General features: G+C 43.5%; 2 protein-coding genes across 3 annotated transcripts in view; one reads left to right on the top strand and one right to left on the bottom strand.

The window, feature by feature from the left end:
- The window catches only part of NR3C2 (nuclear receptor subfamily 3 group C member 2), a 208,062-nt gene extending 197,849 nt beyond the window's left edge, over positions 1-10,213 (top strand). For both annotated transcript variants that reach the window (XM_009643645.2, XM_009643646.2), the window contains one exon: positions 10,058-10,213. In XM_009643645.2, the coding sequence (XP_009641940.1) occupies positions 10,058-10,213 (156 nt within the window). The remainder of the gene's footprint in view (positions 1-10,057) is intronic.
- Positions 10,214-18,714: 8,501 nt separating this feature from the next.
- Positions 18,715-23,050, bottom strand: part of ARHGAP10 (Rho GTPase activating protein 10) — a 123,297-nt gene continuing 118,961 nt past the window's right edge. Inside the window, exon 23 of the mRNA XM_035899197.1 lies at positions 18,715-18,817. Coding sequence (XP_035755090.1) covers positions 18,729-18,817 — 89 coding nt within the window. The 3' untranslated portion in view covers positions 18,715-18,728. The remainder of the gene's footprint in view (positions 18,818-23,050) is intronic.

Here is a 23,050-nt window from a genome sequence, read left to right as displayed (position 1 = left end):
CGGGTTAGTGTGTCGCGCATCTAATGTGCCCAATGCGCTAGCAAGTGTTGAATTCTTTTGGTGATCTTTTACAGCTGGGATTGTAATAACGATGACTTTAAAAGACCTTGTATTAAGAACTTGGAGCCATCTTGGGTATTTGAAGCTGCAATTGAGCTTTTCAAGTATAAGATTCACTGTACTGTTAGGTTTTTTCTACTGCCCTGTCTCATTCCAGTGCGAGGTGTTTGTCTGACACACATCAGGTGTGAGATGGGATGAGGGACATGGGAAACTAGAAGTTCAGTCCCAAAGCACCCAGGCTGTTGGTGCCTCAGCCCAGAGTGACTCTGAAGGGTTGTGGTCGGTGCCTCATGCGAGGGGCCAGCTTGCGATCTCGGAAGGGGTATCCATCAGGTTGAGCTGTTGAGTTGGGAGCAGCCTGGTTCTAGCCAGTAAAATGGCAAGTGCGGAGATTTACCTCTCCAGATGCTCTGAGCAGCAGCGGGGGTGTCTCTCCATGCTCTCCATAATGGAGCCTGGAATCCCCAGAGCGGGGGCCAGTGGCCCAGCTGTAATGGTCTCCTCAAGCTGAGGGGTTTTCCCCAGTGGCCCCTGAGTGTGCCCTGGGCACCAGCCCCTTGACTGGGGCCAGCAGGGTTGGCACCCGCCCTCTCCAAAGCTGTGGCGCGCAAGTGCCGGGAAGCTGGTGGGGCCAGCGAGGGAGACCCTCCGGTCGTGTTTGGGTCCAAAAGAGGAGGGGTCCTGTGAGCAGAGGCTGGAGCCCAGCAGGACGTGCTGACCACCTCCCCGCAACAACAGGTAAACTGCAGCACAGGAGAAACCCATCCTATTCCATCCTGGGTGGGCAGGGAAGTAGCTTTGCTGCATGAAGAACCTACAGCACTTGCTTTCAGAGCCTGCATGTAAATGTACTTCTTTGTACTCGACTTAAATTTCATTTGTGTAGAGACACTACAGTACAGTGCACTTCAGGTCAAATCCGTATAAGAGCCTGAGGTCTGTTTACAGAATGTACATATGGAATTATTTTTCAAATATTGTTCTGTTGTTCATTAAAACATTGCAAATCTTGGTGGGAGGCAGGGAGAGTATTATTAGTACTGCAGTAATAGCTCATTCTTCAGGGATCGGGTTTCCCTTGCTCCATGCCAGCAAAGGAAGTTGTAGTGTTTTAGTGGAAAGAAAGGGGATGGGTGATAAAATCATTTGTGAGATATTCACATCTGAACCTCGGGGCAGCATAACAAACCCCTGCATTTATGGAGCTTTCTAAGCCTCTTCAGAATAGGCAGTGCCTACGATTTGTTATTTAAATGGGTGTGTTTGTGTGGTTAAGGTGACTGGATGACAGACTGGCGCTTACTGAGAATGCTACCGTGTCCTACAGACATTTTCCAAAACACGGCATTAACCATTGGGAGCTGGGCGAACCAGAGGAAGCAGGCTGCTCTTGCATTTTATTTAATTTTTAATTAAGCTATTTTTACATTACTTTTGTTTTAATAGAGCACTTTCTGACAAAGGACTTTTTAAAGAAAGTCCCATTGTCAGCATTCTCGGTTAAAAGGGCCGGTTGTCTGCCCAACAGTGCTTCCTTTCACAGACGATGCTGGAGGCTTGTTGGACAAAGGCACTTGTTTATTTTTTCTCTTTAAAACTGACTTTTTGGTTTTCAAAATCCATCAGAATAAATTCAGAGTGGTGATGATATTAATGAGAAGTGAGGATTACTCTTCTCCCCCCACCGCGTGTTAGTGCAGAATTTCTCCGTTCTAGCAATGTAAATGCAAATTTTCCGCTCAATTCCTTAGTGCAGGAGCAACGCTTTTTCAGCTGTCACCTATGTATTTTTAACTTACTCCCATCATAATTTTAGAGGATCAGAATATATTTGGTGCTGAGCGGTCTAACTGGAGCTGAGGCCCCATGTGTACACGCTGCTGTAGCCACAGCATTGGCATTTGCAGTGCAAGCCCGAAGGGACCGGCACAGAATTTGTGCTTATTCAGCCCCCCTGCTTCCTCCAGCTTTTCCATCCGAGCAAAGCAGCATCTTGTCATTCGTGGAGTTCACTTTACCTGAGTGTGGTGGTAAACAATAAAAAATACTGCTCCTTTGCACCTTCACACTTGCTTTCATCAACCTCATTTTTAGGTAGTCTTTCTGAGGACCATGTGAAGTAAAGCGCATGGGAATATCAAATTACAGTCTGCTTGGCTTATATAATATGAGGAAGAAAAAAAAAAAAAAACAAACCCCCAAACAAGGTGGTTTTACATTGCTCGGTATACTAAATCATTCATCCACACGGTGAACATATGTGCAGGTAGAAAAGTGCCGAGGTGAGGAAAAAAGACATTTTCAAGAAAGCCAGGTAGGCACTTAAGCATTTGAAAAAATCAGCAACTTTATTTAATGATCCATAAAGCCTCAAAGCACCAGAAGCACAACCGAAAAATGAGAAATCGAAACGCATCCCGAGCAGAGCAGGTAAACACGGTTTCGTGCCCACGTGCGCGCACACCCGCGCTCGGCCTTCGGAGCGTGCCTGCAGGCTGCCCCGTCGCCTGCGCCACTGCGGCCGTGCACCGAAATGCTCTTTACTTGCCCAGTGCTGCCTGCAAGCAGCGGTGGCTGATAGAGCAGGTGCTGGTTACACAGCGCGCCTTTCCCCTCCCGTGGCGTGAGGCGACAGAGAGGCGCCGGTTCTTGCCATGTGCTTGCTGTTGTGCGGTGGCTCAGCCTCGCTTGTGCGGAGGGACCCCAGCGTGGGTATCTTTTGGGGGTGTTGAGGGCAGCAACACGCTCAGCACATTTCCTTCTTGTAGGGATTGTATTTCTACTGTTGCGGCCAGCCTGCGTGCATCGTTTCAGGGAGCAGCGTTATGCGTTGAGAACGGTAGCGTAGCGAGGACAACCGACCTCTCCACCCAGGACGTAAAGGTTTGGTCTTGTGCCTGTGAATGGCCATGGGCATTTTGGGGAGAGATGCATATGCAGCACTTGGACGTAGGTGAACTGCGTTGTGTGATCAGACAAACGGCATGCAGGAACATTAGAAACAGATGTCCTGCACATGGTATCGAAAACTTCGTTTGGATCCTCCTCAACGTCTCCTGTTGGCTTTGGCAGGAAGGGTTGTAACTTGCATGGCAAGCCTCGTTTCATATAGAGAGTGTTAGTGTATGGTTAGGCGGTTTGCAGAACAAAAGCTGAATTTGGTTTCAATCTGGCTGATACTAAACAGACTTTGAGTTAAGAGGGCTTTTGTTTCGGTGCCATGACATTAAACCCTAATGTGAACCTTCCCCTCGCCTTGGCAAGGCGGAGCGCTGCACTGTCATTTGCTTGTTGATATTTTCTGCCAAACAAAAATAAATTCTTTAAGGCTCATGCTGCTGAATAATTAATTTTTTATGGTTCCTGAAGGGAATACTTTATAGCTGAGGTGGATCTTTCCATAGGCTGAGAGCGCCAGGATTACACCCATCGAAAAAGCTGACGGTGGGAAGGGCACAGGTCCTTGCAGGGCAGGTTTGCAGGGTGCCGCGGTGGTGGCAGACGTCCCTCTGTGGGTGCTTAATCCCACAGATATGAAGCCACAGAGCAGCCCCTCAGCTGTTGCCAGCACCTTTGGGTGCACTTGCTCTTGCTATTGATCTGCCAAAGTTGCGTCCCACAGCTGATGAGCTGTGTGGAGCCTTGCTCTAGTCCCAGTGCCCGGATTCTCGGAGTAGGCTTTTCCTCTGTTTACTCAGCGGTTAGGTCCAGTCCCTGCTCCCCGTGTGGCCCCTACAAAGGCAGCAGCGATGTGAGGGTGCACGTGGGGGCGCATTGCAGCAGCTGATACGCGTCTGTCAAGCGATAAAATGATTCCTAGCTCCCTCATGTAGACAAGGGGCTACTCTGAGGGTCATCTGGCTCAGTTTGTGATGGTTGGACCTCTTCTCCTTGAGGTTAATAGGTGTTTGTTGGCAGAGGGCAGAACCTGCTACTGTTGACAGAAGAGCAGGGGAGACCTGGCTCAAAGGGCTGAGGGTGCTCTGTTGGTCTGTGTGCTGCTGTGGGTTTGCACACATCCTCCAAGCATACAAAACGAGTTCAACTCGGGTTCTTCCGTGTCATGTCCAGGTGTCAAGCGCTGTGGTTTCGGTGTGCATGTGTTTATGAAGAAAACCCAAAGAACTGAGTGCAGTTCCTAAATTGGATATATGCTCCTGTCCAGGCAGAACTAGGTTCCACATTTGCTCCGGTCAGGCACTGTTAGTGCCTAATCCATATGCATTTTATCCACCTTTTACTCCTTGCTAGCGTGAGGTAAATAAGCTCCATAGGTGTAATCGGGGGCTTTATCCCTTGGTTTTACCTTGTTTTCCCTGTGTTTGTGGGAGGTTTTACTCTTTGGGTTAGAATACAAGATTTGATAAGCAGCTCAGAATTGGCCACTGCGGCACCAAAGGACATCTGTACTTCTGAGAATCAGCCTGTGAGCCGTCCTGGGGGGGAAATAATTTACTTCCCTCAGAATAATAATTAGTTTACACCATGGGATTTTCATAGGATTGGGAGCAAAAAAAGAATATAGTGGTAATGGAATAATCAAGACCTGGCTGGCAATGGTTTTCCTTAACCTTACTGAAGGAGAGGCCTTGTATCTGCAGCCTGAAGCGGGAGGCTGCAACGGTCCCAAACTCACCCAGGGCTCTTTGCTGCCCAGGGGAAAGGAGGCTGGCCGGCCTCGGCTGTGCTCGGTCCCAAACTCACCCAGGGCTCTTTGCTGCCCCGGGGGAAAGGAGGCTGGCCGGCCTTGGCTGTGCCGCTTACCTTAGTGGGGCAGCAGGCTCCTGCGCCGTTTGGAACACGCAGGTTTTGAAAGTGAGAGGCAAAAATACTGCTGCTGAGCTGACGGGCGGCAGCTCGTCCTGTCAGGGAGCCTGGCTCGGTGGCAGGCAGCCACCAAGGCTGCGCGGTTGCATCGTGTAGAGCTGCACGGTTGCCTCCTCCCAACACACGCCCGCTCCGTGCTCTGTGGGGCACAGGCAGAGACCCACTCCTGGAAGGGACAGAGAAAGTTTTTGGAGTGTCGTTTTTGCATGAGAACACTGAGGTTTCTGACAGTAATCGCTGTAGCTAATAATAGGAAGAAATTACTCAGCGTTGTGTTGTTACCCTACTGCTGTCTTAATTGCTGTATCAGTAGGCTTAATCGCAAAGATGCTCCTGGCGGAGAAGTGACTGTGGGCTTTCATACCACACTCGGAGATTGTGAGAGATTTCTGAAGTCAGAAAACTTAACTGAGCACAGAAATGCGCGCCCTGGCAAGTCAGACAGTTCTTACTGTTTCTGGAAATACAAGGGCATGGTGGGACTGCCAAACTAAAATCAATTATTTTTGCTGCAAAAATTCTGCAAGTGCTCAAAGGTCACTGTAATGGTCTTAATTTCAGGGATTTCATTAAAGGGTTCATTTTTTTACTTGCAAAGAACAGCGTTGGGTGAGGAAGTCCATTTTGTGGAACCCCCACCCTAATAACAGAAAATGATGTTTGATTAATAATCCTATTTCTCAGAGCTGCTTAATACAGCATACAGATGCAAAGATTGATTAAGGAAAAGTCTCAGAGTTACTAAGACTGCTGTAGCCTTGAAAATGTTTCAGCGCAGCGCACATTCTGCAGGGTAGTGATGAGAGAAAGCTTCATAATTAATGACTGAAGTGGTGAAGGGTTATAGCTAACAGCTGATCCACTTGCCGGCAGAAGAGCTGTCATGTCTTACAGCAGTCTGGGTGACATGGGCGAGATAATCCCCACCTGTGTGTCTGCATCCCTGCAACCCGCCTCATATTAATTTATTTACCGGTATCTGCCCACCCGGGATGCTGCGGTCTCCATTTTGGGAGATGCCCGGGACCCAGCTGGCAAAGCAGGGGGTACCCGAGCTCCTGTCCCCCAGCACTGGCCCGATTCCCCCGGGTGCAGAGCGGGGCTTGCAGTGCCGTCCAAGGCACTGAGCTGTGTTTCATTCCCAGCTCCAGAGCTGAACAACTACCTGCTGAAGCAGTAAGAACCATGTCCTGGTTGCACCCCGAGGAAATGGGAATTATTTTAGTTGCGGCCTTAACTGCGCTGTCGACGCTCCGCTAAGCTGTAGCTCTTCAGAAGCCTGCTTCTGTAGCTGAAATAACGGGGGACTGTGAAAGTAAACACGTTTCTGGCCACTGGTGCACTGCTTGTGCAAACAGCGGTGCTTTGGCTCCCGCTGCGGAATTAGAGTTGCCTTTCACACTGCTGTACTGGAGGAGGCGTCAGCATTTCCAGTGTAATCTCCCAGAAGATGGGGGTAGAAGTGGTCAGGTGTAACATAGTCAGGAGATCTTAGAGCACAGGGATTTTACAAGCCTTTGGAGAACAATCAGAGGTATATTTGAGCTAGAGGACTCAGAAGCCAAATTTAGAAGTGCTGGGTAGCTTGCGTTACCTCCCCGGTAACCTGTGGTCTATCAGTCACTGTCAGCACAGTGACAGAGCTTGTGCCTTACAAAGGAAAGCAGAACTTTTTCATTTCCTCACTGAAGAGGCAACTGCACTTTTAAAGCAAAAGACTATCTAAATTATTTACCTGTTATAAATCAAAACTGTATCAGATGGACGTTGCTTGGGATGCAGAGGCAGGTACTCAGGTTTCAAAATTAACGTTGCCTGCAAAACCTGAATTTTTCATTCCCTCCAGTGCCTCTTCATGCCAAGGCTGCTGGGCTGGTGGGGGTTGGTACCTTTGCAAATGTATGAGCAGATGCCTGCAGAAACCAGCACCGCTGGTGGCTCGGTCTCGCAGGCTTCTCTGGCTGACCTTACTGCATTGTTCACGTTGTGGTACCACTGAGCTGGCCTTCAGTTCTCCCACATTCATTCCTCTTTGCTTTAAATTAGCGCTAGAAATACTTCCCCAGCCCCAAATGCCACGCGGCTTTTAAGGTTGCAGTTAAAAGAGCCCGACCGCAGCCCCGTGTTCCCTGCGACACGCGCGGTGCGCTTCCCAGTACTCCCCTTCGCTTGAAGCAGTTGATTGATTATTGTCACGTATGTTGAAGTTGATAGCTTTGCTTAAGAAAGAGAGGAACAAAAGTTTTAGCAGAGCAAATTAGGTGTCATCTAATATGGATACATCTCTCTCCTTAAGGCTCTGAACCCAAGTATTGCGCGATAAGGGGTTCTAGGCATTTTCTTCTGCATTGCTGGGTAAACTTCACCTTTTTCTCCCGTGTGGCGAGACTCAGAATGTGCTGCGTTACGATAGTATCCTTGATCACATCCTGGTTTTCCCCCGCTGAACTGCTAACTCATTTATGTATAGAATAGGTCACGCTCTCTTCATGAACGTTATTTTTCATTTCCTCTTTTGACCACATATTCACTTACGTATGTACTTCATGATACTACTGAAAGCTTGCTTAGGCGGCAGAGTTAATAGTTTCCAGGTAGGCTTTTCTGTGATACCAATCTCGCTGCATTCAGCGGCTTCACAGGGGTGCGACGAGGCAGGAATTAGCTGGAATTGCGCGGAAGGCACGACATCAGCGCAGTGGGGATGGGTGGCAGCACAACAGAGGTGGCTCCAGCCCCCTCACTTATATTCAGTGATGCGAAACTACGCGTGGTCAAGTTTAGGAAAAGCAGCACGCTCGTCAGGTCGTTACCAAGGGCGCGTTGGGGTGCAAGGCTTAGTTTGCTTAGGCGCCGGTATTTGATGAAGGAGGCAGGGAGGAGGAGGTAGTGGTGATTATTCCAAGAGAATTTCCCTCACTTTGTTTGGCTCTGTGTTATGTTTGGAATATTTTCGGCACACAGTGTATGCAGGAGCAACCTCCTCCTAATGGGTAAAGTAATCCTTTGAACATCAGCTTTTTCACCCCCCACCCTTGAAAACCAAATTATGTCTATGCTATTTATTTAGCATGCATCCGTTTAATTAGTTAGCATTGCCTCATGACATGCCGGATCATCAGGAATCAACTACAGCAAACAGACTCGTGTAGTGCTTCGTAGCAGAAAGTCATGTGTTGGAGTGATCCTGGCGCTTCTCTGCGTTGTTCATAGATTGCTTGTGTGTTTGCAAGAACAAGCTGAGGAAGTCCTGAAAATAAGTAATAAGGTACGGCGCTGCAGCACAGTAGCCTGTTGCTACCTGTATGGGGTTTTTTTTATTATTTCGTTTTCTGCTTTCCAGAAGCCCGCTTTTATTTATTCTGTCTTTAACAAGGGCTTTACTGTAGAGTGCAACTTCACGTGTTAAGAATTGAAACGACAAACTTGTGTTTGATAACCTACACAAGCAGAAGTGGTTTAAGTCCTTTGCAAGGCCATAAGGCACCAAAATTAAGTTGTGCATAACTTTTTTTGAGTTTATAAACAGCAGAGGCTCTGTTTTTTCTTCAGTTGTACAATGCCGTAATTTGATTAAATCAATGGAAATTAATATGCTAAGTGAAACCTAGATGCACTTCGTTCACCAGTGCCTCAGAAGTGGACTTGGCCTCTGCCTCTTGACTGACTTGCGATGTGTTTTTCTTAAAGATTGCAAAGGGTCCACCCCACCGTAAGGCTTTAGGAGATTCACTTAGATCACAGCAAGCAAAAAACCTAGTTTTGGAATAACATTCTCTTGCTACTAAAGGTCATGAACAAGTATTCCTCAACTGTATCAAAAGTACTTTGTAAAACTAACCCAGCAAAAGCCCACATGCATGTAGGTAGAGCCACGAGTTTGCTTTGCCATCGTTAAGAGAAGTAATTCCATGAGCAGTGATGCTGGGAGAGGTCGTCCTGTCTTCACGATTCTCTCGCTCTAGCGGTGTGTTGCTTTATAGCAAAGATAAGCTGCAGTTTGCAATTTTGTGTGGAGAAAATAGTGCAAAACAAGAGACAAAACAAATTAAAACGCTCAAAAGCCAAAATTAATGTTCGTTCTTGTAGTGTGATTAAGTTTCCCATCACACGTAGACCAAAGCGAAGCTCTGTGACAAATGAGAACAACACAACTTGAGACAAGGTAGAAGTCGTCTAAATTTATTGGTGCTTTGAAGACATGCTGGTTTTTTTTCCACCCACCAAAAAGCTCACGGTACCCGTGTGCTGTTCGGTACTTCAGCTGGCATTCCCCTGACAGCTGGAGACCACATTCATTGGGATTACAAAATGGCCGTCAGCTGCCATTTGGGAGAACTACGATACGGTTGCACCTGTGAAAACCTTCTCTGTCACTGAAGAGCTAATTAGAAATTTTTATCTTTAAAATTCTCAGCATTGTGTTTAACCTACTGAGAGAAAGCACAAGTGTGCTGTTAGCCACTGCTACAAAAATAGAGAACTTCAGGTTTTTGTTTGTTTTTTCAAAAAGAAATACTTCCCTAAATATTGCCTCTACAGTTTAATGAGTAGTAAGGAGGAAAAAAAGTTTGGGCTGTGTGTATTAAAAATACCTTTCTATATAAATAGAAATGCTTTATCAGATGAGCAGTTTCATTGGGACTGTGATGCTATAAAACCTGACGTGCTACGGTGTGACGCAGCGTTCATGTTGTTGTTGAGGTGAAACCACCAGTTGCTCTGGCAGTTGTAGGTTGTGGCCCCTGAAGGGTGCACTGAAATTAATCAAATAATCTGATTTAATGAACATGTACCCAGCTGAAATTTAGAGATACAATAGTTTATGGCTGATCTTTTCCCTCTGGGCTGAAGGCTTTATTTTCATAGACCTTGAGTACCTACAGTTTTCATGGTGGCCAGTTGCCTGTTAGTGGAAACAAAAAGTGCAGTCAGGCTGAAAAATCAAAACTGTGGTATCTCAGGTGTTCCCAGGTCGATGAGTTTTAACAAGTTAAGTAGCACTTTGGGATTTGAGTTCTTTTGTTTGCTTTTTAACCCCTGCAAATGGACTGCTAAGTCAGCGTAAGATGCCATTTCTTGGTAATCATCCATTACCTGTAAGCTGTTGTTTGCATGCAAAATTCTCTGGTGTTTTTCCTAAAAGGTGTTTCTTTCTGTGTTTCAGCTTGTTAGTGACTTATTGGAATTCTGTTTCTACACCTTCCGAGAGTCTCAGGCACTGAAAGTAGAGTTTCCAGCCATGCTGGTGGAAATCATCAGTGACCAGCTACCAAAGGTGGAATCTGGGAATGCCAAGCCCCTGTACTTTCACAGGAAGTGATAGAAAATGTCTTAAAATGGAAGAACTTTGCCTTAAGTTTCCCTGTGTTATTCCACACCCATGAAGGACCCAAGAAACCATATTTTAAACATGCTATTTACACTTGTTCAGCAGTCTCTGAATAGTCTAAAATCATACAAAGGGTTTGGGGAATGGAAAGCAGTTGACTTGGATTTGGCAAGACCTAGATGTTTGGAAATTACCCCATAGCCCTAAAACACTTAGAAAATGTTCCTGTTCCTCTGGATGAAAAGCCATATCTAGTCAATAACTCTTTGATTTTGATATTTTAACAGATGGAGTTTTAAATATGCCATGTAGTTTCTGGTATTGTTTGCTTGTTTTAAAAGGGTTCGAGAACTAATGAGAACTTTTTAAAGCTTACCCTGGGTTTGCACATAAAACGTAAAGTCAATATGGGGCATTAATATTCTTTTCTTGTAAAAAAAAAAAAAAACAAACAAAAACTATATATATACACACATATATATACACACACACACACACACACACACAAACCCTAACGTGTAAAGTAATAACAGAACATTTGGTGTGGAATACTCTGTTATCCCCACCTGTGGCATTTGTTATCCCATGTTATCCCATCATAGGTGATATACACTGTGTTAAGTGTCCATTTACTATTTAATTAAAAAAGGATAAGATGTGAAAACAAATGCCCTGGTATCAATTTATAGTATCTATTGTGCTGGCTTTACAAATAATTTTTTGCAGTCTTTTGCTGTACTGTACATTGCTGTATGTATAAATTGTGAAGGACCTGAAATAAGGTGTAAGGAACTTTTGTAAATGAGACAAAAAAAAAATCTTTAATGGTTAATAGGATGAATGGGAAAGTATTTTTGAGAGAACTCTATTTTGCTGGAGACTATTTAAGTACTATCTTTGTCTAAACAAACAAGGTAATTTTTTTGTAAAGTGAAATGTTCTGCATGCATAATGAACCGTTTACAGTGTATTTAAGAAAGGGAAAGCTGTGCCTTTTTTAGCATCATATCTAATTTACCATCCTACAGTATCTGTTGTAAATAACCACACTTAACCTTTTCAGTTGTATTTAAGCCTTTCTGTTTCCCTCTCTCTCTCTCCCTTTTGTCTCGCTTGCAAGCGTATGTGACTTGAGCACATCTTAGAAATCCTGCTTCATATTTCTGTCGGGAACTACACTATGTTGTGTTTGCCACTTTACGAAGGTTTCATTTAACAAGACAAATTACGGTCTCTCCAAAGCTTTTGCCAGCTTAATGATGTAGTGAGTTCTTGCCCTCTATTCCCTTTCTCTCTCAGGGGAACGGGGGTGAATAAGATGTTGAATGATTTTTCTTTTTTTATTAAGGTTTCCCAGATTGTTTGTTTTTCCTTTGAGTACTGGATACAGAAAACATCTTAAAAGGTCAGATTATTATTTCAGATGGGGGAGAGCGATTTCTGATTATGATGAAGGGAACATGCAGATCATTACAGTAAGTATATTGAACAGATTTGTACTGGTGAGAGGGATAGTAAGGTACGGATAAGGGCAGATTAGCTGAGTAGAATTTTTGGTGATAAACTAAAACCGCATGTAATTTTGTAAGCGTTTTTGTAATAATCAGAATACGTCGGAGAAGACAAATATTCACACTACAAGTTCAACTCAGTTGGTCTGATTTTGTCTCAAAAATGTTTTCTCTAGAATAAGACTGCAAAGAAAAAAAATTTTTGAGGTGATTTTCACTATTTCACAATTTATAAGCAAATACAAAATTTTGGAGTAGAATAGAGGACAGGAGAACTTTTCTGAGGCTCAACTGTTGCTACCACATGCTCATGTTTAAATAGAATAGTTTTTCAGAGTCCTAATCTATAGCGTCCTCTCCGGGTGCCACTGGCATTTTTGAGCTCTAGTTTGTCCCTTGGCCGGTCAGAATGCAACAACGTCTTTTACACGGTGGTCGAATCAAGAATCCTCCACCCTTTCGGAGTCCAAATTTTGAGGTGCGCTTTGGTGCACTGAAGACAGTCAGTGCTACTTGTCTTTTTAAATGACACCTGCCTTATGCAAAGGGTAACCTGTAAAGACTGTATTCAGAGAGGGTTTTTTATATATAAATATATACATACATATATTATTTGCATTTTGGAAGTCTAATTCATAGGCAGATCTTTAACTACTGACCTGCACAGCAATATGAAAGCCAAACTTCCAACGTGAGATACACAGCATGCAGACTGGTTGTTTACAGTAAAGACACAGTCATACATCCATCTTTTCATTTACATTTTTTTTTAACGTCTAAAATAAAAAATTTCAAAGCCAGGTTCTGGGTGAATACAGTCTGCAGCAGCTTTTTATATTAACAAAGTTACTGCCTCCTTTTCTGTCTCAGAGTAACTTTGCTTGATTAAAATAGCAAAGCCATATTCTACACTTCACTGTTAAATGCCTGTCCCAGTCCAAATTGTTGTCTGTTTGCTCCTATTTTTGTACCTTATTACTTTTAATCTTGGTTTGGTACAATTCATAATTCACAGAAACTTCATATAATTAAACACACTAAATTAGTTTTAAAAAGCAATTTATATCTTTATGCAAAAACGTATGTCTGTCTTTGCAAACAACTGTAAGCAGATTATAATAAATCCTTTACTTTAATCACCTGTTGTTTATGAAACCATTCATTGATTATTTTTTGCTAGAGAGCATTGAAGTAATAGATACAATTGGATATAGATGTTGTAAGAGGCAGTATTCTCTTATCAAGGACACCTAAGCAGAATAGCCATCACTTTTTTTACCTAAACCTGTGTACAGCAAAAAAAAAAAAACCAAACCAAACAACCCTAGGTTTTAGCTACCAGGAAGTTACGTTCTTTGGAATTTGTTTAGAGTGAAATAGGCATTTGTCTCCTGCAAAATACAAGGCAAACTAAAACACCTTTTAGAAGTGGGCTTCTGTTCATTGAGCTAAATTATTTTGTTGTAAGAAGGAACGGGGATATACAGCAAGAGCATTGTATACACAGTTAAAAATGTAAAATAGTGTTCATGTACTACAGTGGGTATTTCAGGAATACTACACATCGTGCGACTGAACAGTTGCGCGACATAAAATAGAAGAGACTAAAGTTTGCAATATCAAAATCTTATTAAAAAGATACCTTACAATCAATAATGCAAAAAGCTAATTCACAGGGTGGTGTTTTTCACTGACTTGTTTAAACATTTATGAAATTAAACAATTCTACAGTTAATGCACTTTTAATTGTTTATTAAAGATTTGACTTTTTCTTTTTTTAGAGCAATGTTTTCAGCTGGAGGTCAATGACTTGATAAGATAGACAGCAGTTCTGAGGCCAGGAAGCTCAGAGGAATGTTTAAGAATTCTTGGAGTTTAACTAGATTCCTGGATGAAAAATAAAAGCAGCCAGCAGTATGGTGTAAACAGTAAAATCTATGCATAATGATGCATTTATAATTAGGGGTTTGCTTCTGTATGTTTAAAGCTTTTTAAATAAATAGAAAATATTGTTTGGTCTTTATGTTAATGTCTGCAAGTACCTATTTTTCTTTTTCTTTTTTTTTTGGTTTTTTTTTATACAAATTGTACAAATATACATGAATTAAACTGGTTTGATTGCAAGTATTTCTTGCATTTTAATCTCAGATAGGTGCTGGTGCAGTGATATCCTTAGAGACAAGCTTCTGCTCATCTAGAAACGGTATTAAGTAACGTAAGTAACTGTCAGTGTAGTGTGACATCTTTCTTCATATGTCTAGAAATTTGGTTTCATCAAGCTCTGTTACTTTGGATGACGCAGCGCATACGATGGCTTCAGCCAGAGAGCAGCTGCCCACGCTCTAGAATAAGGAACGCCCAGCCATGAGGAATTTGGTTCACTTAACCTGGGTACCTGTGCCTGCCGAATGAGGTGCTGCCGCTGCCGTGGGCACGAGCTACATCCCGCTTAGAGAAACAAACCCAGCAACCTGCAGCAGCCAGACACATCTGGCTCCCCGTTTCAGTTAACCCAGAGCTGCTGTACCATTGACCAAAGCCAGAATTCCTCTCATGGAAATAGGGATTCGCTGTTTTACCTACACAAGGTTTCCCCAGTGACTGAATCAAACCGCCTTCTCAGGGTCAGGTCATTTCCATTTGTAATAATAGTAAGATAGTTAGAAGGGGAAATACAACTCTGTCCTCGTTTGTTCTGTGCGCTTATTAACCTCAAAGATTCACCGCTAAGTTCTGCACGAAGCGAGGTCTGTGGTGGAAGGCCACCGTTTAATTGCATTTGGGTTTTTTAATAACAAGTTACACAAACTTCTTATTGCCAAAAATCTTTGCACCTGCCTTCTGTTTGCTGAATTGTCAGAAGGAAAGAATAGTAGAGGATCAGCAGTGTTAAGAAAAATTTCCCATATGTTTACAAGCAGATGTATCTGTCATATGCTGTTCTAGAAATAAGAAAATGCTCTCGCTACTTAAAAACATAACAAAACTTGTTATCTGACCTCAAGCTGGGACACTGCTTTCTTTCAGGTATCTACAACGACTGGGAGTTTATGATGAGTACAATATTACTAAGATAGAAAGGAGAGAAAAAAATGCCCTTTCATGTCAAAGGCTGTGCCAGGTAAAACAGGCCATGCCGTAAGGTTTTTGAAAGAACACTTTAACTGTAGATGTCAGTAGGATGAAGGTTACTTGGTGCTTACCTGTGGTTACTGCACTCACGGAGGGAACGCCGATGTAGAAAATGATGTCCAAGGCACATTCAGCTTCAAAGGTGAAACTCCAGCAGAGACATTCAGTTAAGCCGCACTTAGTACCGGCGCATTTACAGCCCACGTAAGCCCTCTGTCAGCAACTTTTCTCTTTAAATTGCAAACCAGGTAAGAATTGTGAAATGGGTTAAGAGAAGGAGAACAAGGAACACAGCGTTGAGAAAGGCAAGTTCCTCCCCGCGTCTTTTCGGTGATACCATTCCAGAGGCTCAGCTAGCAAAAGCTGTAAGCATGGTAGCAGGAACACTTAACTTTCGTTACAGGGCAGATAAAGCGGCCTCTGAGGTTCTTCTTTCACTCCTGATGAAAGACTGGGCATCAGAAGGAAACGGGCCATGAAGATCAGCTGGGACAATGATTAACAACATTCAGCAGCCTGAAAACCTGGGGGTTTTCACCCAGTAGAGTGAAAATGCTGCCCGGCCAAGGCAGAGAGCTGCACACTGTCCAGTGACTTAACGCAGACTGTAAATTCCAACTGATCCCAGCTAGTCGGGAGTCTCAGCTTTTCCATTAATTATTCAGCAAACACACACTCGACCTTAATCCCCAGGCTGAGGGATTCAATCTCCAGCCCCGCAGTGATGGCAAGGCAAATGTCATTTTGCATAAAAAAGCACAAATATTTTTTTTTTTCCTAATTCACCCTCTCTAATTTTCAGCCCGTGTCACGCATTCACTACCAGGAGTCTCAGCTTTTGAAAACCGACCAGTACGTGCCTCTATGCAGTGACCAGCGCGTATCAAGGGAGGGGGAACCCAATGTGAGGATTAAGCTGATCCTGTACCCCCAGCTGTGACATGAGAGCAGTTCCCCATAGGAGGACAGAGTCAGGCCAGACCGATGGAGGACGACCGCTCCTGCTGCCAGGCCAGAAGAGCCCTTCGACTGCCTTTCCCCACAACTGAGTCCCTGTCCGCCTTCCTGCCTCGAGTTAACAGTGCGTGACTCCAAAATCTACCAAGCCATGGAAAAGACAGACAAGGGGCATGCCCAACAGATGGAAAGGGGCCTGACTTTGCATGATTTTTAACTTTTAGCATCCTTTAATCTCTACTTCCAAGCAGTCAGTACGAGGGCGTTGTTTACAGTACTGTTCAGCAGTGAGGATGAAGAGTGAGATGGGCCGTGGCTACTCAAGTCTGTACTCGGCATTAGTATGACCAGGCTGATGCGGAAACCCGTACAGTGTGTAGCAGTTACCACAACTAAATTCCCAAGAGGCAGCGTGGTTAACCTGAAAGCCAGATCTGATCTGGCCCATCTCACACCACTGCCTTTAGACAATGTCTAGGATGTGAGAAAGCTTGGATTAGTATTACTTCTGCTCAGTGTATCATCATTCACTTCTTAGTAGAAAAGTTTGCTTCTTGTTTGGGTTCTGCATGGCTCTAGAAGTAACAGGAGTCTCAAAACATCTCGCCCAAAAGCAAACAAACAGGGTCACAGGACTGGACTGGATGGAAGAGATGCTGTCTTTTATTCCTTCTCTATATATTCTGCCTTTGTAAACCACCTCAGTTAAAAGGAAGGGGGAAAAAAAAAAAAAACAACACCAAACCAAACCACAAAGCTAGAGCTGAGAAATAATACACTGAGAATTTTGGAAGGCAGCAGCCAGAACAAGATCAAACCCGCACTGCACGTTTCAAACAACAACAAAACAAACAGAAGCGACTTACAAAGCTTGTAAGCTTCAAGTTACCACAGCTTCGCTATCTGATGAGCCAGCACACACCTAGCTGCCACGCCTATTAGGCTAACACCAAAGATTCACATTCTCCCTCGTCCTTCAACATTTTCCACCAACAGGTAGCCATGAAAATGGAGTCTGCCCACACAAATACCATCCTGCCTCCAGACTGACTCTTTAAGGCCACAAATGCGCTGTGGGCCCAGGCGACACGCTACCCAGCCAGAACAGCGCTTTGCCATGCGCACAGACCTGAGTAAGGAAACCTGCAATCCGGTGCTGTACGTACTGGTGCAACTGTTCCCTTAATAACTGAGTCAAGGCGCAAATTAAAGAACTTGATCTCCTTCACGGAAGTCCAAAAGGCACTTTCAGTGCTTGGGTCACTTAGCCACTCTGCCAAGGCAAGAACTGCCCAAAAGCTGTATGGCAGCGAGTCGCTGCTCAAATACCACACGAATACACCAAACGAAACGCCTCCAAGCTCTGAGGTTTAGTGCTGGAGAGCTGTACTGACTTGGCCCACCCCTGCTCCATCTGGAAGTGATTTGTGCATACGCCAATGGTGTATGCAGTCTGGGCAAAGGGACAGAATAATGGTATGGAGTTAAATCTTAAGCGGGGGAGGGAAGCCATCCCAACCTTAAGGCAGCATTAACCATTAACTGGTTTACTAATCACATTAGTTAGGAAAACTTGCAAGCTAAGTATATGTGCAGTAAATGACTCAAAATCCTCACAGTCCACTGTAACAAGTAAGTGAGCCTGTATTAGCGTGTCATCCCATCACATAGTCCTGCATCTCTCCCCTGCCTCCCAGAGGGTCTTACTTGAAGGAGAGAGAAATACAAAGATCAGTGATAAACTGCATGTAACTTTCTTTTTTTTTTTTAATCACAAGGCACAGATTTATACACCACAAGATTTCTGGAAGCTTTTTCTATGACCACAGACAACTCTCTCACTACTCAAATAGTTCTACAGACTACCAGGCAGCTACGCGAGGATTCTGATGCTAGGAAGTATTGTTAAGACCTTACAACTGACAATTACAGGGGAGGAAGAACGGGAAGCTCGAGGAGGAGCTAGACAGACAGACAACAGATAAAAGGCAAGATGCCTCCAGGATGCACAAGGATCATAGCCAAAGAGTCTCTTTTTCTTTTGGCTTGAGCTTGCAGAGTTGCCTATTTTAAGTGAGGCAAGTTCCCCATTCATTCTGGAGCCTGCTTGAGGCTGGCTGCGTACAGCTGCCAATAATTACTTCACGTCATAACTTACAGAACCAGAGCAAAATATTCTCCAACATAGGAATGACTTAGGTCAAATAGCAAATAACATTTTATTTCATTTACGGTGGTATTTTTGAGTAGCAAAGGAACCATGCCATACAGGAGCCTGTAATAAAAGTTCATGTGTCTTACCTTTATAAAATAAATGAAATCATACACACAACATAAACAAATGTGTTCTTTGAAGACATTTAAAAAATGTCATGTCTTGATACCTATTATTTTACTTACTGGTGTCTGTTCCGTACTGTCTATTCCACTTTGAAATATAATTTAATTGTCAGCATGATAGCTTTTCTTATCCAACAGTATTTTCCAAACCCAAATAATATTCTGTAAAAATGCTGGTTATAGATGCATAATCTCCAGGATACTAAGTTCATAAAAATCTTCAACTGATAGTTGAGTCACAGATCAACCAAATACTTGACTTAAAATGCTACTTATCTTGCAAACACACATACCACTACTGCTCTTTGCAACTGAAAAAAGCCCCCTGTTAAAAAATTTACCTATCCCTCCGTCCCCCTTTCTTGTTCTCCCACCCATTCCAACCCTTAAAGAATCTTTTTTTGTAATTCATATTTGGCAACACTTAATGTCTTTATACAGATTAGGATCTGCAACCCATAGTCAGGCTCTTTGTTGATTAAAAGCAGTCACAAAAGTAGAGAGAAGTGACTATAACAAAAATCCATGGATACCATGTACACCTTCTTGGCGTTCAATGCACAAAGCTATAAAAACTGAACATAATTTTGTGGAATAAGTCCTCTCTTGCCATTTAGTGTGCCTTCTAGCCATCCTGGTTCTCTGGAAAATTGCACTGCAAAAGAAAAGGAGAAAAATTACTGCATCTTTTTATGCTTGAGTTAGTGCTTTTAGCTTTAGCTCCATGACACCAGGCAAAGCATCCATAAAAACATCCAGCATTCTGCAATGACCAGTTTAAGAATCTGGCTAGGAAAGATGAAGATGATGATTAACTTAAGTTAAATACATGCATAATACAGGTGCTTGAACTGTCTCCTGTGAGGTTTACGTGGTTAAATAGCTTTTAGGTGCAGGAGGCTTCATTAAGGAAACAGGTAATGGAATTTAGGACAGGTTTATAAAATAGAAAATCCAGACGCCTTTAGGGGGAAGTTAGAATTCACATCAAACAGTGGGAAACAATTCCAGTAGCTAGGGGCAAAGCAAGACCAAAAACCTGTCCTGAGCTGAGGTGATGAATCTGGAAGCCCAGAGCCACAGAAAAATGGCATAGGACCTTGCTCTGCATGAAAAGTAAGCGTGTAAAGGATGATAAGGGAAACAGAAATGAGCCAGATCTCACTCCAAGTATCATTTCTTCACGGAGTAAAGCTGCTACTGGAAGAGATCAGTGGACAAACTCTCAATCATTCTGCTGGTTTAATCCTCTCTCTGAAATTCAAATACACGGTGCTATTCACAAAACACGAAGGAGAGGCTGGAACGATACGCCTTGTTCCTTATTGCCATCCTAAGTGCTCACCACTGCTGATCCCAAAGTTTATACAACAGCATCCGTAAATCTAAAATAAGAAAAGTTTCGGCTCAGACTCTAAATGCCCCACAAGTTATTCTGTGAGCAGCAAAACTAATGAAATCTCGCTTCCTAGATATATATATATTGATCACATTTGACAGGAAGTTAAAAAAGAAGCATAAGCCTCATTTCTTTGGAAAACAGACTAAAAAGTCCTCAAATTCTTAGATGAATATGATACAGGTACCTACTTACCTATGGAATTCTCAGATACCACACTTTCTGCAACCTACAACATCCTCTACTGTATTCATTTATCCTCACAGTGCTTCTGAGACAGACATTATTTCAGGAAGAGATCAGGCAAATGCTGAAACATGTTGCCAGCCATGTCAGTGCTTTATTTAAAACACATTAATACATGGGGGAATGTGGTATTTGTAGCCTTCTACAAATCAGGGAAATAACAGTTAAGAGAAAGCAACATGTTAAGTCTCACTTTCAAAAGCATTGTAAGGATCTAAATTTGAGCACTTAAACCATACTTCCCCTTATTTTTTTTTCCTTGTGTCCTGTTACTGTCAGACCCTGAAGCTAGAAGATGTGCTCAGAAACCACCATTTAAACAACAGCTATATCTCCAAGAAAGCCAGAAAACAAAACTGCTAAAAACTGATACTGATTGTTCAGATTCAGATCAGAAGTCTGGGCTTATATTTATAATGAATGCATTTGACAGAAAGATTCCAAAGGAAAAAAACATAGAAAATGACCTCTTGGGATCCCTGCACACACAGTAACTCACATTACTATCAGTAATTAGCAGGCCCTCCTCTCCCTTTCTCATTTTTATTCCACAATTACAGAGTCCACGTGCATTTGAAACGGCATTGCTGACACCCCCACAAACCTCCCTCCAGAAGCTCCACCACAGCGGCCGTAATTCTATCCTTTCCAGCAAGCACGCCAGCCAGCCGCTCTAGTGGACAGCCAAACCTCTCCCTGAGGTCTCCCGTGCCTACAGAGCACATCTGTATAACAGGAAACAACCTCCAAAAAATGACAGATTAGGAAGAAAAACAACAAGAAAACCTGGAAGTAGGAAATTTCTACTTGTCCTCTGGAGCTCAACCTCAACTTACGTTAGAGAGAGGACCAATATTACTGGCCTGTGAGTGTCTATAAATCAAAGGCCTGTTCAAAATGAGGGCAGCCCTCATCTGAGGGGATCACACTGAAATTTACCTAAAATTTACCCAGGGGAGGAAATGCTCAAACTGTGCTGAATCACTTGGCGCAACACAGCAGCCCATTTCAAAAGAAATACTTTCTAAACAAGTCTGATAACTTAATACTGAACTCTGCTTTATCTCTGAGCGCGCTGCAGTCTGCACGATGGTCGAGCACCAAGAAGTAATCCTTAACATTCAGCAGTGGTGGCGACTGTCACATCAGCTAAGACTTCTGCCCCTGCAAGAAGGGTTAAGACACCCACGAACATCACTGCCTTCTTCTGTAGGCAAATGATATTAATGGAGAAGCTGTCCAAATGTAAAGCTGCCTTAAGCTCCAATGATCTGTTTTCTTTGCTAATCCATTTCCTAGGTTTAGTGTACAACAGCATTCATTTAAAATAAAAAACACTTTACCACACAAAAGACATTTTGCCGTCACGCACAGCTTTTCTTAAACTGAGGACACAGGCTATTTCTGACAAAATACCCGGCTCAAGAGAAGACATTCCGTAGTGTCCCCTTTCTGTCATTTCTTCTCCGTCAACAACGATTACAGTTCTTAGCACTTTCTCAGGCCTGCTTCATTTAAAAATACCTTGCTGCAGAAACCACACATTTGGCCTTGAAACTACAACTCACTGTTGGAGCAAGCATCCCATAGGACTAAGTCTTACTTTGGCTAAGGACAGAAGGGGAAAATACCTGTAGTGGAAAAGATACGGAGCAGAGAAATAAAAATTAAGTATTTTCAGCCAGGTTTAACAAGTGTATAGCAAGATGGCACAAGAAGACCAGTCAAAGAACCACCACCAAAAGCCAGCACCTCTTAGGACAGTGAAAATTGCAGCAAAGTTGAGAGCCCAGAGTGGGATGGCAGCTTCCTCAGTACCATCCGCAAGGCCATTGCAGCAGTCTCGCTCTAGTGGAGGCAAGGTGTAGAGCAGGAGAATGCTTCAGTAAGGATGGCAAGCGCTACGGAACAATCACACCAAATCAAATGGGCAAACAAAATCAACAGACTTTCAACTTGCAATGAGATCTCTGAGTAAAAGCTTTTCTGATCTCATCAAGAAACACAGTAAGGTCAACTTGGCATTTACAGCATTTCCTCTTACTTTTCTGTATTCTCCATAGGAAATGGCTTCAATATGGCCAATGTGATGATTATCTAACTGCAAATACACAGAATTTGCAAGCAGCTCTTCCCAGAGATCCAATGCTGTAAGTGGGCCTGGTTCTGCTTTGGCAGCTCACGGGTCTCGACTACACGTGAGCCAAAGGCTCATTTCCACAGTAGTATTAGATCATCGCCTCGGTGCTGCGAACGTCAGCAGGACTGAATCAGACACTGATTCACACTGATTTCCACACCTTTGCAGAAACTAGCTGTTTCGGGAGGAAACAGACACAGGGGAGGCAATCTAACACGCATGGTGCCTGGCACAAGAGGGCCTCCCTTTCTGCTGGACAACTTTACCAAACAAAGTTAACGACCCCAACAAGCTACATAAATGAGGATTGCATTTTGTGGGCAACAGAAATCTCCCTGCTAAAACCACTACGACAGCAGAATACATTCCCTTAGAACTCAATCACGCTGGCCAATTTTTCGCCAAGAAATTAAAGAAACAAAATGTGCTTGCAAGCCCTCCACGTTTAGCAATCCCTATGGGCTTTTGGAACAATCCCTATGGGTAAAGTGGACCGCAGAAATACACAAACATCTAGCATGCTTAGGGTCAGCATGGAATTTGACATTTAAAAACTTGTTGTTTCCCTTAAGTATGTTGTGACAAGCAGAATTATCTTGTGGACAGGACGCAGGGCTAGGAGTCAAGAGGTCTTCTTCCTGACTCTGCTAAAGATTTACTGGGCGACCACAACTAAAACAGTCTGCCTATAAGGGCTCAGGCTTGTGAACAAAAGCAAACACTCTGATAGACCATGACAAATCAGTGATGGTGGAATTCAGCTCACAGACTGAGACTTCCCTATATAGAAGCGTCTAAGCTCCCATTACAACTGGTGGACATCTAGTCAATACAATGAATAGAGAGAGTGCTCAAAGAATAATTTGGCAACACTAAAATAGAGGCAAGTGGTTGGTCAGCTGAGTTGCTGCTGAGTTCTCTGCACTATAACTTGGCGACCTGTGTGTAGACACTGAGACTTGGGGTTTTCTTCTGAGTTGATTCCCATCCCACCTGACAGCCAAACAACTCTGACAGTCCTACACTCACACCAGCTACAAGTTACACGCATCAGTTTAAACATTTCCACTTTAACACTTCTCCTCCGGAGACCACTGCTTCCA

Source organism: Egretta garzetta, unplaced genomic scaffold (assembly GCF_000687185.1).
Source record: "Egretta garzetta isolate BGI_Z169 unplaced genomic scaffold, ASM68718v1 scaffold258, whole genome shotgun sequence".
NCBI lineage: Eukaryota > Metazoa > Chordata > Aves > Pelecaniformes > Ardeidae > Egretta > Egretta garzetta.
Note: the sequence above shows the minus strand (reverse complement) of the source record. Positions and strands in the feature narration are given on the sequence as shown.